This window comes from Onychostoma macrolepis, chromosome 06 (assembly GCF_012432095.1).
Source record: "Onychostoma macrolepis isolate SWU-2019 chromosome 06, ASM1243209v1, whole genome shotgun sequence".
Lineage (NCBI taxonomy): Eukaryota > Metazoa > Chordata > Actinopteri > Cypriniformes > Cyprinidae > Onychostoma > Onychostoma macrolepis.
In genome coordinates, this window is record NC_081160.1 from 4,651,894 (window position 1) to 4,667,972 (window position 16,079).

The window sequence follows — 16,079 nt, forward strand, 5'->3', positions numbered from 1 at the left end:
TAGACTATATTTGTGTGCAAACAGAACATATTTCTCTTTTGTAACAGAGCATATTTATCTTTTGTACTACCTTAGACCCTAGGTATTTAACTGAATGGAGGAACTGTGTGAATCTCATAAAAAAAAAAAAAAAAAAACAAGGTCAATTTAACCCAAAATTCAAAACAAATAAAAATCAGTAATAATCAAAATAAAAATGTTTTCTTAATGAAAATGATATTTTTGACCATTTGTCTAAATTGTGACATTATTTTCATGATTTTCACCCCCCCCCCATTTTCCCTTAATGTAGTAACCCCCCCCCCACACACACATGAATAAATAAATAATTAAATAAAATGCTACCTTTTTAGTTCTCATTATTTTAAATGACAATTCAAATTAGTGTAATACTGATTAAAAATTTAATGTATAGCAAAACACACACACACACACACACATATATATATATATATATATAGTACAGATTTTTTTTTAGATATTATATTATATTATATTATATTATATTATATTATTATTTATTTATGGGACAGTCTCGTGAGACGTTGGTCATCTTCCCACTGACTATGGAGTCAAAAGAAAAATCAAAAGAAAAATAATAAATTATATTTTGCTTAATAATTTTTTTTTTTTACCATTTTTGTTTACATTGTGACATTGTTTTCATTATAACACTTTCCCCCAAATTTTTCTTTACTGTAGTGCAAAAAACAAAAAACAAAAAACAAAAAAACAAACAAACAAAAAACACGTGTTTTGCTATAGTTTGTTTTAGTTCTCATTAGTTCTTATTCTTAATGACAATTCCTATTATTGTAATACTGATTTATTTTTATTTTTTCAGGATAAATTATATTTAATGTAATCAATTAAATTTTTAATTATGGGAGGACTATTCTAATAAGAATTAGTTTTTAAGGTAATTTATTATAACATAAATATAATGCAAAATATCTTAATGGAACATACAGTATATGTTACTATTTCTTTCCTTTTGATTTCAAGTAAAATATGATCTGGGCATTTTCTTTCTGCGTTTTTTCGCTCAATGATCGCACCGCTTTCCTTCGCCCATCTACTGTGTTTTAAGTAGTCATTAACCAATAGCGCGGTCAGGGGTCCTCTTTAGATCAGTAATGTTCTCTAATGATGAGAACGAGGCCCGCAGTAGAAATCGATAAAGGCTTCGTCTCTTGTGAATGAGCAGCACAACAGCAGACCTCCCTGCCATCCACTATCCCCCCGTCTCGACTGCTTAATTGATTGAGCGTTGCTCTGCTTTGCGCTCAGGTCTTGGATTCCTCAAGGCGAGTATTACGTGTCATCTAGCTGAAGGGCCAAGTAGATGGCGGGATGATAGAATAAGATCGATTTGGAATATTCTCTGTCACCAGATGCCATGATAGAACGGATTCTGTGTTCCACGGTCGTCTGGTGTCGCCGATGTGGCCTTTCGTAACCTCAATCACCCCCGCTGACAGTTACGTTTCTTCCTTTTCATGTAAACCAGCTCATAGCGGCATTGAAATAATTATTTTTTAAATATTTTTTGTTCCCCTTGTCTATCTTGCATTTTTTTTTCTCCCTGGAGTGTAGGCTTTGGTTTTCTATAAGGTGCAAATTAATTATCATTTCAAACAGTCTTCAGAAATATATTTGTGTCAGTGTGGATGGAGAGTTTTGCATGAGAAAGAGCTGTCGCTTTGAATGCGCGCTGGATACATATGGTTATTTGAGGGGTTGGTAGTTTGATAGGCTTTTGTTCTTCAAGAACAAAGTGAAAGGCCCCGGCGAAAAGCAATCCTCTTTAGTTCCTGAATGATATTAGAGCGCTGAGGATAATTGGGTGATATTTTTAGTGGTGGCCCCTGCGTTCAAGCTGTTTTTTTGCTGTCGTCTTAGCGAGAGGCTCTCCCCGGCCATTGTCAACTTAAATGGAACGTCGATAAGTTGTAGTTTTGAGCCCACCATGAAAATGGGCTTAGCGGCAGCACGGTAAACACAAATCTGAAATTTGCTGAAGAGACTGATTGTTGCCAGTGTTCAATCAAATGCTAATGCTCTCTTGTGCTCACTTTCTTCTCTTCCCTCTTCACTACACTGGAGTGTTTTGAGACTGTCAGCTGCATTTTAAACATGGTTTTAACCCCCTAAACCACTTTTACAAATATGCACAGAATATAGGACTCGGTTGCTTTTAGCAACTTGTTGGCGTCTTGTGACTTTAAACAATAAACATGGAAGGCAACATTTTAACCCATTTGCTGTTTGCTATTTTTATCTTATGCTCACCAAGACTACGTTTATTTGATTGAAAACACAATCAAAACAGTAACATTGTGAAATATTATTAGAATATAAAATAACAGTTTTCTGTTTAAATATATTGTAAAATTACATTTATTCCTGTGATCAAAGCTGAATTTTCTGCATTGTTACTCCAGTCTTAAGTGTCACATGATCTTTCAGAAATCATTCTAATATGCTGACACTTTTTTTTTTTTTCGTTAATATCAATGCTGCTTAAAATTTTTGTGGAAACCATGATAAATAGAACAAAATAACAACATATAATCACATTTTAATCATCATAATTTCTTAAAATATTATAGTATTCTAAAATATAAAATTATTATATAATATTATTCATTATAATTTTAAGATGATTTTTCCAGTATTAATTTAAGTTTATCATTTAAATTTATTTATAAAACATATAGAAAATGTGCGTATATTAAAACCATTGTATAGAAATTTATTTATAATACTTTTTATATTTATAAAAAGTATAAACAATTTTTATATATTTTTAAAATGATTAATTTATATGCATTAGTCAACATAAAACTAAAATTAGTATTACGAATACTGCAGAAAAAAAAAATAATAAAATAAAATAAAAATCTTTATTTATTTTGTTTAATTTTGCATCATTGCACTGGTATGGTTCAGATGAAACTTTTTAAACATATTTATTTTTTTAATATCTAAATCAGAGTCACTGGTTGTTCTCTTTAGGTTTGTATACACTACTTAATGCAAATGCATTTGTCACCACCTGAATTTTTGAGCGGGTTTGTTGTAGAACATGGTTTTCACGCTCATAAATAACCGAACTGTATGTGTGCAGAAAATACGTTAAGCACTCAGAAGAGGAGTGACTACTGTATCTGTCGGCAGTGTGTACGTTACCTGTGTCAGTTCACAGCAACAATGCGGATCCGTACTAAAAAGACTGAAGGAGAGAGATAAATAAAGTACGATGGAGAAGATGTGCTTCATGGCTCCCTCTCCTCTTTTACGAGCTCATTTGCAGCGCTGGTGCACCAGTAACTCAACCATAGTGAGGAGACTATAAGGAAAGGGCCGATTATGAATGCGATATATTAAACATGGTGGCAAATATATTAAACATACTGGGCCGCTCTCAGAAGGCAGGCTAGATAATACGCTGATTGATTTTTACTGAGCTGTTAACTATTAATGCAGCTGTAACAGAAGGAGACCTGCGGACATTTATCAGACCCGTAACACGTGCTTCATACGCCGTGGCTGGAGTCGGCTGTGAAGGATCCATTTGGTAATTATCAAACGGCCCCCCGTGACGCATGGCGGCTCTTGGCGATGATGAGATTTTGCTGAAGGTAATGCGGTTGGTAAACAGTCAGTGTGGAGGATGACGATGTGTATTTATTTACGTTGTATCCTCCAGGAGCTCTTTGCCCTCAGCTTCAACCTTAATAAAATGTGTTTAGTTATCGCTTGTTTTTTCTGCAGGCATCTGCAGTTTCGCTAAGTGACCCGTGGGGGCTCGGTAAGAGGCACATGTTGCCACTGTAACTGGAAATTTGCCTGATTATCATGCGGGGAAACAAACAGAAAGGGCTTATCTGGAGAGAAGTGAAGTGCACTGAAAAGATTAATTAGGCTGAATGCTTTGGACTCTTTAATGAAGAGGCCTCGAGATGAGGCGCCGCCGCTCGCGCTCCTTCACACAGGTGCACATCTCAGCTGGGTCACGTGAAGCACTTTCAACTGTGCCGAACTTTAGTGCCAGCACCACCCTCGATTTTGTGACGCTTTGTCAGAGAGACCACAGGAACACACAGGCATCACCATGGCAGGAAGAAACCTAATTAAGAAGAATCAAAAGAACGTTTGTTTAAAAAAAATGGCAAGTGATACTTTCGCTTAAAAAGCTGCGGTCAGCCCTTGACATTCTCATTACGAGCTATTATTTTTGGTGAGTACGTTTAGCTTTGAAGAAAAATAGAGGGCACATTTCTTGATGAATGTGTAATGAAATTACAGCCCTCAATTTTAAAACGCAGTTTAAATTGAGGAAAAGATGAGGACTAGGAAACTGAAACATGATTTATAAAACGTACACATGTATGGATGGATGTAGGCTTGGGAAAGTCATGCATTTCTGTATACATGGAAAAAAAATATATATATACTTTTTGTCTGTATTTATTTGGAAACCTTTTTCTGCCATGGAATGAAAAAAAGAAAGTATGCAAATGTATTTTTCATAATTCAGACTTTTCCCTTTGTGATTCCGAGTTTATATCTTACAATTCTGAGAGAGAGAAAAAAAATTTGAATTTCAAGATATAAACTCAGAATTGCAAGATATATGTGCAGAATTACGAGATTAAAAGGCACAATAATTTTTTTTTATTTTGTGGCAACAAAACAAAAAAAAGCAAACTTTGAGTAAAAAGTTTGAACTGTGAGATAAAAAGTACAAATATTTATTTATTTTCATGCCAGAAACAGGCTTCCATGGTAATCTCTAAAAAATGATTTTGAAAATAATAATAAATAAATGTTGTCCAATAAAGGTGCACAAAAAGACCACCAATAACAGGGCATGCACAGACTATAAATTAACACCTAGTAGCTAAAACTCTGTCTTTATCTTAATAATCGTTGGAGATATGATTTATTTTGTGTGAAATTAACGGGCCCCTGAAGAGAGATACATCATGAGATCAATAGATGCGCTGTGGGTGTTATTGTTTGAACCAAAGCTCATGTGATTGACAGAGGGCTGTCGTACAGTCCCATAGCATCCCTTCAGGCACATTATATTTTTAAAAGCCCTTGATTTATATCATCCGTCTGGTTGTGGTGTCTTTATGAAGCATTTGATGTTCGTGCGTATGTGTGTATGAGCGTTTGACCTCTTTCCTGTAAACATGACCCTCTGAATAAGAGCTCTCTATATAAATGATGATAGATAATCTAGACATACAGAGTAAATGGAAAAGTGCCGTCAGCATCACCTGTCTATCATGCACACACACACACACACACACACACACACACACACACACACACGCACACGCACACACTTATTTACTCTCGAATAGTGCCAGGCTACTTAATCCAGAGTAATATTCCCCCCTTAATCACATTCATAAATCGGTAATGATATTCATGCACTTGTGTGATATATGGCAAATTATAATGTCAGCGTGTCTTAGCCGTGCCGCCGTCATTTGAATATGGGCTCTATTGCTTTAATAAATCATGGTGGGTGGGATATGGCAGTCATTAGGTTGAATGACACTACAGAGTCGTGTAAAAAAGTGCATTCAGCTCTCATATGCATCACGTTGTTAATCATAATACGACTATTGGGGCCATCGTGATTCTCAAGTACGATATGGAAGTGCATTGAAGAACTAGACTTTTATTTTGTGGTATTTTAGATAGGATTTTTATCATTTTATAAAGAAATTAATATTTTTATTCAGCGAGGATGCATTAAATTGACCAAAAGTGCAGTTTTTGTTGCAATGTAAAATCTGTAGTATTTCATGTAGTAGTAATACATACAATGGTTTCCACAAAAAAATAAATATACTGTAGGATCCTAAATAAAGGATCATACGACACTGAAGACTGGAGTAATGATGCTGAAAATTCAGCATTACATCACAGAAATAAATTACATTTTAAAATATATTCAAATAGAAAAGAGTTATAGTACAGTAATATATTTTATTACAGTTATTATAATATTTTTACTGTATTTTTAAAATAAATGCAGCTTCGGTGAGCTAAGAGACTTTCACTTTCAAAATCATTTAAAATGTACAAATCTTACCAAACCCCACATTTTAAATGGTGTATTTGAATGTATATTTCATCCGATTTAATGAATTAATTTTTATGTTCCAGGGTGGAAAAACAATAATTCCCACTAGTGCATTACCTTTGGTTAACACCAAAATGCATGACCCAAATCTGTTACATGTCGACTATTAGAACCAAAGCAAAAGCGTGACTATAGCAGAAACCTTCCAGAGCACATTTTTGTGATTTGCTGCAAATTTATTACTCTACACAGGAAGTACAGAGGCTCTTTTTTCTACTTTCTTAAAGCTCAGAATATGTTCAGTTCAGCAGAACATGCTTTGTTTGAGGGAATGAAGGACAGATGACAGACAGCTTGTACTTTTACAGAACGGAAGCAGGCTTCCTTCTGGCTTTGATCACACATCTTGCTGTGAGAAAAGCTCTCGAATGCACACAGAAGGCTTGTTCTCACGACTACACACACCAAACAATCTCTGTACGTGCCAGAGTAAGATTACAGTAAAAATATAAATTAATAACACAATTAAAGACTACAAATCATACGCCAGCGCTCTAGAATGCGCTTTCCTTCATGCTCACTCACAAACGGATAGAGTACAGAATCACGCTGGCATTAAGCGACTTTGCCAACTGCCAAAGCATGTTGTCCAGGTCAACGTGACATTAATTAAAACACAGAGTGTGGGTGGCGCCGAGCTTCAGACAAATAAGTAAATAGACATAGTGGTTAAGGAAACAGATTTTTTGACGCTTTGGCACTGCAAACGTAACTTCAGATTTCAAGATGCGAGGCGCGCAGAGATGGAGTAGAGATAAATAACACGTGTAAGAGGGCGAGGGTGCACTCTCGAAGGCGTTCTGGGGTTAGAGACAGTGATGTATGCCCGGGCCTCTCATCGGCCCTGCCTCATTACTGGGCGGCCATTTTGTAAATCAACAGATAATTACGGTATACATCATACAGTGTTCGCATGGACGCAATTTACTGGATTTTGTTAGGTCCTTCGCTTAGGGACTGAGCAAGATGGAAAATGAAAAACGGCTCTTTCCGAAGCAAATAAAGCATTTCTTTAGTATTCATAGCATCTCCAGAGGGCATTTGAGCACAAGAACTGTAGCTTTTGGGTTGCCTGCTTCACGCTCTTTGCGTGACCTTGAATCTCATGCGATGCTTAACGCGTGTTTCGTAATTTCCCGTCTTGCCTTGTTCGCCGTGCATGTTAATGTACGAAAGCGTTTATTTGTTTTGTTTTCTTTGTTTTCTTTAAGGCCAGCATTTAGGTTTTAATTCATGGCTGTACGATAAACAATATGTTTTAGCTTCTCTCACTTTGTTTGTGAATTTCAATAAGGTCGCCTTGTCTCCACCAAAGCCTTTTTGATTGCTTTCCCTGCTTGAGTATCACTCTAATATCATTTGAAATGTCACCACTCATATGTATTTGTTTCATATGCGTCTCTGTCTATTGCATGTAAAAAAAAAAAAAACACAGAAGAGAAAAGACGGAGTGTGTGCGCAAGAAAAAAGCAGATTACCTAACAAAGGGCAGACTGATTTGAAAGCAGGATATTTTGCTGAGATTCACAGCGGAGGTTTGTCAAACACAAATGCCGTATGCTTATGAAGGCAATTTCATTTTCAAAGGAGATATAATCAGTCTGTATCATTTTGGACACAAAGCGTGAAGAAGAAAACATCTTCAGTTCTGCCTCAGCTTAAAAGCGCTGTGTAATTTGTCACCTTTTGAGTTGACTGAGTGTTTGGAAATTGAGAGCCCCCTAATTTTACGCTCGTGTGTAAAATATTAAGGATGCTGCTGAAGGTCAGAAATTGTCAGAAACTGTGTTTTTCTGTCGAGTTTATGAAAAGTGACAGAATGCCATTCATTCTCCTGGTTTTGGAAGTGTCTTGTTGAGTTCCATTAAAGGCCTCGTGTAATAGGAAGCACGGCATTTGCAATACCTGTTGAAACGGGAAATTGGTGTGGCCTGAATTGCAAGATTAAGTCTTGAAATAGCAAGCTTCATGCAAATTCTACAGAAAAAAGCATGTTGTGTAGTAACACGAGACTGGAAAATCTGGTTTAAGCTAGTGGTTTCGCAACATATTGGCTGGTCTAAACTGGTCATTTAATGGTCCAAGCTGATCCATGATGGTTAACATGTTAGCTGGTCAGCCAGCTAATCAGCTTGCACCAACTTATTTATAATCATTTTAGACCAGGGCCCTTGTTCCAAAAAACAGCTTTTTCCCCCCAACATCGGGCATGATATTAAATATCGATTTTACAATTATTTTATGAATTATTTGTAATATCATTTATTTATTGACTGATAACCTACAAATGGCTGACAATTCAAATTTTGAAATAATAATAAAAAATAAAATCAATTTTAATGTACAGTGTGTATATTGATTTTAATATGTTCTGAAAATTACATTTAAAAACAATGTTGATAAATTATTTGTTTTTTAAAGATTGAGAGCTAATTGAATTTAAATATAAAAATTGGGGAAATTAACAAATGTCATATCCAGTATCCATACGTATAACCAGTATTATCCTGTTTCGCCCATTTATTGTTCTGTGAGAAATCTATCTTCCTCTACTTTCTCTGGTTCCCATCACTCCCCACACTTTGTGGTTCCAGCCATATCATCACTCATTTCACATCTTTGAAAAAGTTGCTTACCAGTTTACTGGGTGGACTTGTAACCCTGCCTTTTCTTTGCTTTTAAGGGAACGCTTACCCGCGCCCGCACCGAACTGAACCCCGACTATCTGGACCTTCGCTCCCGAGCCGAGCTGAACCCAGAGTACTGGACGCCCTGCACTCCTCTGGTGAGTAACCCTTGTTCAGACTGTTGAGATGGCTGCTGTTGAAGCCCCATTAGAGAGCGGCACAGATACACTTTTCACCTGCTTGTTTGTATGTCTTCTCTGCTTATTGGTTTCTTTAGTGACCTCTCTAACGATGGTCCCTTCACCGCTACATCATTATAACTGAGCTAATTTTACATAAACACACATACCTCCCTCCCATTGCTCTCATTAAATGAGTATGTGCAGGGATTTTTGTCTTCTGGGGATCGGGACAGTTTACATGAAACTTTGCTTACCACTGGACCTAATGATGCTTGTTTTTTTGTTTTTCCTTTTTTTTTTTTTTTAGAGCTTTGTGCAGACAGAAATGCATATACGAGTTTGAAGTCTTAAAATGTTTGTGGTGGCTTTTCAGGAGCTCTGAAACTGCTAATCTTGGCAGCGCTCTTGACCGGTTACATCGGTCGATGCTTGTCATTTGCAAGTGTTTATCGGAGCTAAAGCTAATTATTATGCGGTTTGATAAAGGTGAATGCCTCGCTGCAGTTGCATGCTTCCCTGACTTCGTTTGGGGACGTTCAGATGATATATTTCTGCTCCTCACCGACTGTTATCCTTTGTCCTGGCCGATTTAATACTCTTATCAGAAGAGTGTGTGCTCAAATGCAGTGACTGAAATCAAACACATAAATCATCCACAACACCTTTCTTTTCATTCTACAGAGTGCTAAAGACTTTACTTGGGTTCTATATGTGTGTGTGTGCATTGGTAGGTGCATGAATGAGTTCACTAGACTCCACAAGGTCTATGTGGGTGTGATGGAGACAGACAGAAAATAAGAGGGTGTTGAATGGAGAAGTAGAATATTTGCAGTGAAGAAGGCAACAAAGGAAATTCAGAAATAAACCATGACTGTAAGACCAAAAATAGGGCTTGTTTCTACCACAGGGACCTTAAGACTCTCAACATGCCCACTTTATAGTCATCAACACTGCTTCAGCTCCATTCTAAGCGTATGTATGGGCTGTACTGCATTCCTGATCAACATTTCACCCTATTTTTGCGCTGCATCTTTCCTTTTTCCCCATGTCACTGCTTCTAACTTCCAGCATGTCTGCAGGGAATATGGATCCACTCTGTCAACGGTTGGAATATTCTCCTGGGCAGTCGATGAGAAGTGTGAATGGTCACTTTCCCATATCATCCTGGGGTGAACTGTCCATTCACACTCATTGCTCTCTCATACAGACTTAAACATACAAATACTTATCTTGTAACTAAAATTAAGGATCCGCATCAAAATGGATTGAAATTAAAATATAATTAAAGTTATTATTACTTTCATGGTTACTTAAATGTAAACGGATGACTGTTGAATGACGGTACATGCAGCATGCTGGAAATCACCAGTTCTGTTTTTGTATCTAGAGTACAGTACTGTCTATGTGTCAGAGATGTTGTTGATCTGATAATAAGAACCTACTGCTTTAGGAAAAGGCTGGTCTTGAGGATCAGTGTTTCAAATGGGTGATGGCTGGAGTGTTGGAGGTCTTGTCTAATGGCTTTCAGGACATCAGTTTGAAGAAACTAAAGGGATAGGCTAGTTCAGATGTTTATTGGTGAAGTGAGGGCAGACTCAAGAATTCTAGTGTAGATCCAGACCACCACATTGGGGCTAGTTTAGTGTTTACCTCCCATTTAAGGTAGTTGTTTAGTTATAAATCTTGCTGTAGGATTTCAGATGGGCAGGTTGTTGTGACGAGAAGAAAAGCTCGATTTGACCCCCTGATGTGAACTATCCTGTCCAAGTCGTAGAACTTCATGGAGTCCAGCAGGGACTTGTTTCAAAGTAGGTCAGAATAAGTTGCTCAATTGTCGATAGGACCACCAAATGGTCATGTGTTCGAAGTCATTAAAGTTTCTTACAGCCCCTGGGGACTAGAAAAATAGCTGATCTTTTAAAGCAGGTTGAAACAGCATAGAGGTCCAGCAGGTGGCAAAGAAAGTTAGGAAACCTGTAGTTGGTCAGCATTGTGCTTCAAGGACTGTCATCATCTTCCCTTGGGAGAATTGGGGTCTGGTGGCCTCTCTTTTGTTCTTGAAGTTCTCTTGGTTATATGCACAGATGCACCCAGACACAGTTTGTTAATTTTCTTCATGCACCAAATGTATTTTGTCCTTTACAAGCCGGTTTGATAAATGGCTTTGTAAACCAGCCTGAATCGTATTCTGTTGAATTGCTAATGGGATTAGAGCTGTATTATGAAAAAGGTTGTTTTTGGAGAACATATTGCTTGTTGTCTGGAGGTCAGAGCGAATGTGCAGTATATCTTGTACCCTCCTCTGTCGTCTCTCAAAGGTCAGCAGTGTGATTAACCTCAGGTCAATTACACCCAAGATGCTGCACACAATCCGTTAGAATGCATTAGTTTGGGGATAAGTGCACGAGGCAACCAGTTTTACTGATCGGAGGTGATCCTTCAGTTCCAACTGCAGCTCTGCTAATATGTTGTGCATCTCACCAACTGTCAGTTATTGCTCCCCTGAGCCTTTAGGACAATATTACGACCGATATTAGTTATTGAAATGAGCCGTAATTAACTCAAAACCAATTGAGTTCATTATGGAGTTCATCACTCTTTATTGCTCTGCAATCAGTTCCTGCATTCTCACCTCAGGACCGCGGACGGAAGGGAAGAAGTCAAGCACAGTAAGTCAACACTACACTTCATAGGTGTGTCAATAAATCGTCCTTCATGCCTTACATAATCTTCGAAATAAGCCAGCCTCTCATTACAGAAAACATGGCTAGTGCATGTATATCTTCACTAGCGACGGACAGATTGGATAGATTTATTTCTTTGCTGTTCAATAAGCGGCTGTCGCAGCGGAATGCAGCGACTTGTCATTGGGTATCTGCCCTGACGAGCCCCAGGTGCATGTTCTCATGGTTCACAGGCAGAGGGGAATCATGGGATTGATTATGAAGTCATTCCAGGGTTGTTTTACCGTCATAGCTACTGTTTACCTCCAACATGTTCTGGAATATTCATGAAGCAGAGCTGGGCTATGTCTGAGGAGACCAGTCAGCAGGGAAGAGAAACATTTCTGAGCTTGTAGGGACATGCTTGAGAAGGAAAAATGGCGACTTTGAATTGCTTTTTCGTGTATTTGCACGCATTATTGATTTATTGACCTTCTGTCGGGACAAGGTGGTTTGAAGACAGACTAGGGCCAATTTATTCATTCCGGTGAGAGGGAAATGAGCTTAGCTCTGCCAGGCTGACCGAACTGAGCAATGACTGGGCCTACGGTAGGTACTGATTAGCGAGAGTGAGCGCTCTTGACGCCGTTAGAGTCTCACTCATTAGATGATATGAGGTACGTCGAGGTACGCTCAGGATCCTGCTAGGTTGTTCAGTAATGAGAACCTGAAAAACCTCAAAAGTTACAGAGAGCATTTATTTATTTTAAATTGAGGATGTAACCAGGGCTGAGGGAGCAAATGTAAAGCTGTATGAACTGGACATTGATTAAACTTCCGAAGTCCTCTTCAATGTCCATAACGGTGATGTTATGGCCTCGCTTCAGATGTTTTCCTCTCTAAAGTGGCTCTTTGAGGCTGGATGTGCTCTGAAGCCTCATGCCATACTTAGTGTAGAAAGATTGTGTCTAAGCGTTTTAGAAAGTTGGTCAATACTCTCTTCATAGTGAAGTTGTATTTACTGTAAGACCTTTGTAAAGAAAGAGAGACCTCATGAATTATGCATGTGTATAGAGCTCCCATTTCTGTTCTGAGATATGGGATAGGAAATGGATCCCTTTCTTAAGTAAAGAGTAGGGATACTCCTGGGGCGAGGAACTCTACCTTTGCATTAATGGGGTTGTCTGCATTGACTCGGATTGAGTGCTAGAAGCTCCAGACAAATCCTTATCCATGCTGGGATATTAAAGGAACAATTCACCCAAAGCTAGCAATTGAGTTATCATTTGAACATCTTCATGCTATTCCAATGGAAGCCTGTTTTTGGAATAGAGCAATATGAATTTTCTTCAGAATTTATTTTTTTTGCGATAAGGCCCATAAACACCAAGCTAACAATGTCAGGCTGTCGTTGAGTGTCTGTTTTCAGCCTAGTTTTTGCCGTTTGTTCCACACCTTTACCAGTAGTCTGATCACTGCCATGCTTTTTCGGGCCAATTGAGCATGTCAAATAAGTGGCAGAGCCTGTCAGTGAGTGACCACTCTGATAGGGTGTTCAGCTTTGCGAACCAGTGCATGAAAATAAGTGACAAAAGCAAGTAAACAGTAAAATCGAAAATGGGCACAAACAAAAATGCTCTTATTGTATATCCGTAGTCCTAACTCTTCCGATTTCCTTTAATTTTTTTGAATGGCGAATACAGACTTCTGCCACCTGCTGGTATGGAGAGTTGGCTTTAGTCTTCGTTTTTTTTAAAGCACAAATTTTTGTCCCAGGCGCAAATCATGTGAAGCCGACTTTCGGTGCCTAGGCCTTTAAATGGCAGAACGAAAGTCTTATAATTTGCCTGCTAATTTGCCTGCTTTCAGTGAAATGGTAAGTCACAGAGCATCTTGTTGGAACTAGTACCCTTTTGTGATGTGTTAGAGTCTTGTTTGAAATCAAGTTTTGTCGTTATTAAGTTGTAGCAGCTGTTTGTTGTTGTATAGCCTCAAGCCTTGTTTTGGGCCATTTTCTTATTGCCTCCCTCTTTCTCTTACGGTTTCATTGTTTGTTTCTCTCTTACTTTCTCCACTTGTGTTCTCTTTCCACCTTTCTCTCTCTTTGACTTGCTCGCTCTCTCTGTATTATTAAGAGCATAGCTGGTGACTTGAGATAAGTGGTCACTCCTAGAGGCGTCTGCTGGTGAGGGCACTCTTTTATTTGGTCAAGATGGATGGTTTGAAACATTTCCCTGAAAGTAGCAGTCAGCATTGCAGCATTGCCACTCTTTAAAATGCGTTTGTCTGATAAGAGCTCCTGCATTAGTGTAGAAGGCAGGGTCCAGTGTTTGTGCCCTTGTAGTGCTTCAAAATGTCTTACTCACTTCATTCATCAGAGTCCTTATAGTTCAGCAGCATAACCCCCCCCCAAAAAAAACCCCCAAAAAAACATCTGGTCATCCAACTTTTACCTCCCCCGTCCAATGACGACCTATTTTATTTGTGCTTCTTTTTTATTTTCAGATAATAAAAGTTGCATTACAGAAAATGTCTGACTGAAAGGGCCATATACTTTAAGAATCAGTGTCAAGTTGATAAGAACACGTAGAAGAAATGTCATTTTCTGCCCCAGTTCGGTTGATTTGAAGGACAAGGTTTGCCGTATCTTGACAATCTCAGTGGCTTAGTTGTTCCAGCAGCATATGTTTTTCCTGTTTTGTACATTCAGTTGTCATGTGTCGCATATTTCCTGGTCTTTGATGATGTCATAATGCATCGTTTACACAAACCTGTCAGCTCTTCACGTTTCGTGTACCTCAATCTTTCAGTAGATGTCACGTCACACTCATGCACATCACCCGCAGTCTATTTTTACAGGGATGAGGAGACATATGTGGCAAGAACGAGTTGTACAAACAGCTTGTTGGATGCAGTTTCGCTGAATGGATGTTGGCAGAACCATGAGCGCTACACAGAAGCTAATAAAAGACAGACTCACCGATACTTTGACGCTATTGAAGTTTTTTGCTGTCACTCCATGTATAGCACTTACAGTTTCACACTGCCGTTTGTGAGTAAAATTAGCCAGGCTATTGCTTCAGTGAAGTTTTCTGTAGATTTAGCACTGGCTGCCGTGCAGCACAAGCTCATTTGCTTGTGTTGTGTTCAGAAATATGCCCAAGCGCTTGCAATGCATTGGCCAACCATTTGCGTGCTTGTGAAGAATGTTTGTAAAGCCGTATTCGAACTGTCTACTACTTTTGCAGTTGGCCCCCTTGTGGCAGTCAGTTTGTCTGCGTATTTACAAAAGTTGATCAAGGGTTTAACCCTTTGTGAGTAGTACGGGTGTGTATTCATGTGTGATTTAGATGAGAGTGTGTTAAAGGCCTGATGGACCAGCTGTGGTGTCTGGCTGTCAGTTTTATGCAGATGAAGAGTTCAGATAGTAATTATCTAAATAATTAGCCTGTCCCAAAGGAAAGTAAGTTTGTTCTACTTCAGGCAATCCTGTCTCTTTGGTCTCTGCTGTCTGCACGGCATCTGTCCTAATGGCACAGTTCCATATATCTAAAAAAAGAGGCGCCATTTGTTATCTGACTCGGTTATTAATCTAATAAATTGGCATTAGACACCTAAACACACGTCCTGGAAAAAATCCATGAGATGTGTATTTGTTGTTGTGGTGTGTGTGTGTGTTTTTTTTAACAAGGTGAAGTTCATTGTGTGCCACTAGTGGCTACAAAAAGAAGTGCAAAAATGTTTTCAAGCATGATTCAAGAGCACTAGTCTGCACATGGACAAAAAAATAGTTGTGTTCCAAACTCACACCACACACACACACAGAAAGAAATTCACATTGATATTTGATTTTATACATCAGGAATTGACTGGATCAAGTGGTCACTGTAACAATAAAAGTGCTTGATGTCAGTCAAAAATGAAAGTTATTTCAGAGGCGTAGCAATTTATTACATTTTGATTATGCAGACAAATGATTATAGTGACAATTTTTTTTCCCCTTTATAACATGTATTCAGGATCTATTTTAGAAGTGGCTGGTTCTTTATAGGAGAAATGCTAGAAAAAGAAGTGAATAACTGAACAGATACAAGGCACTTATCTTTGCCTATGACCGATGACTATCTAGCATCAGTCAGCATTATTGCTTTAACGAATCCAATCGATCTGAGATGGTCGGCTGTGGTGCTGCTCTCGTCAGGGCCCGTATCGCCCAGTTGATGCTGATGATCTCTTATCAACGAGAGTGTTAACGGTGACTTATCACTTTGTGGTTTTCACCAGTATTTTCTGACATATTGCCACTATTTTAAATAAAGAAAACACCTCTGATGGAGGATTACAGTGCTTAAAACAGGCTACAAAACCGGCCTGTCAATACCCCATAACCTCAGAGATCTGCTGCTTTCATGCCAGGATGGCCCATATATAAATTGGT

General features: G+C 38.3%; 1 protein-coding gene across 4 annotated transcripts in view; it reads left to right on the forward strand.

Annotated features, from left to right (window-relative positions):
• The window catches only part of LOC131542233 (protocadherin-9), a 282,505-nt gene that overhangs the window by 46,393 nt on the left and 220,033 nt on the right, over positions 1–16,079 (forward strand). For all 4 annotated transcript variants that reach the window (XM_058778711.1, XM_058778713.1, XM_058778714.1 and 1 more), the window contains exon 3: positions 8,853–8,954. In XM_058778711.1, the coding sequence (XP_058634694.1) occupies positions 8,853–8,954 (102 nt within the window). The remainder of the gene's footprint in view (positions 1–8,852; positions 8,955–16,079) is intronic.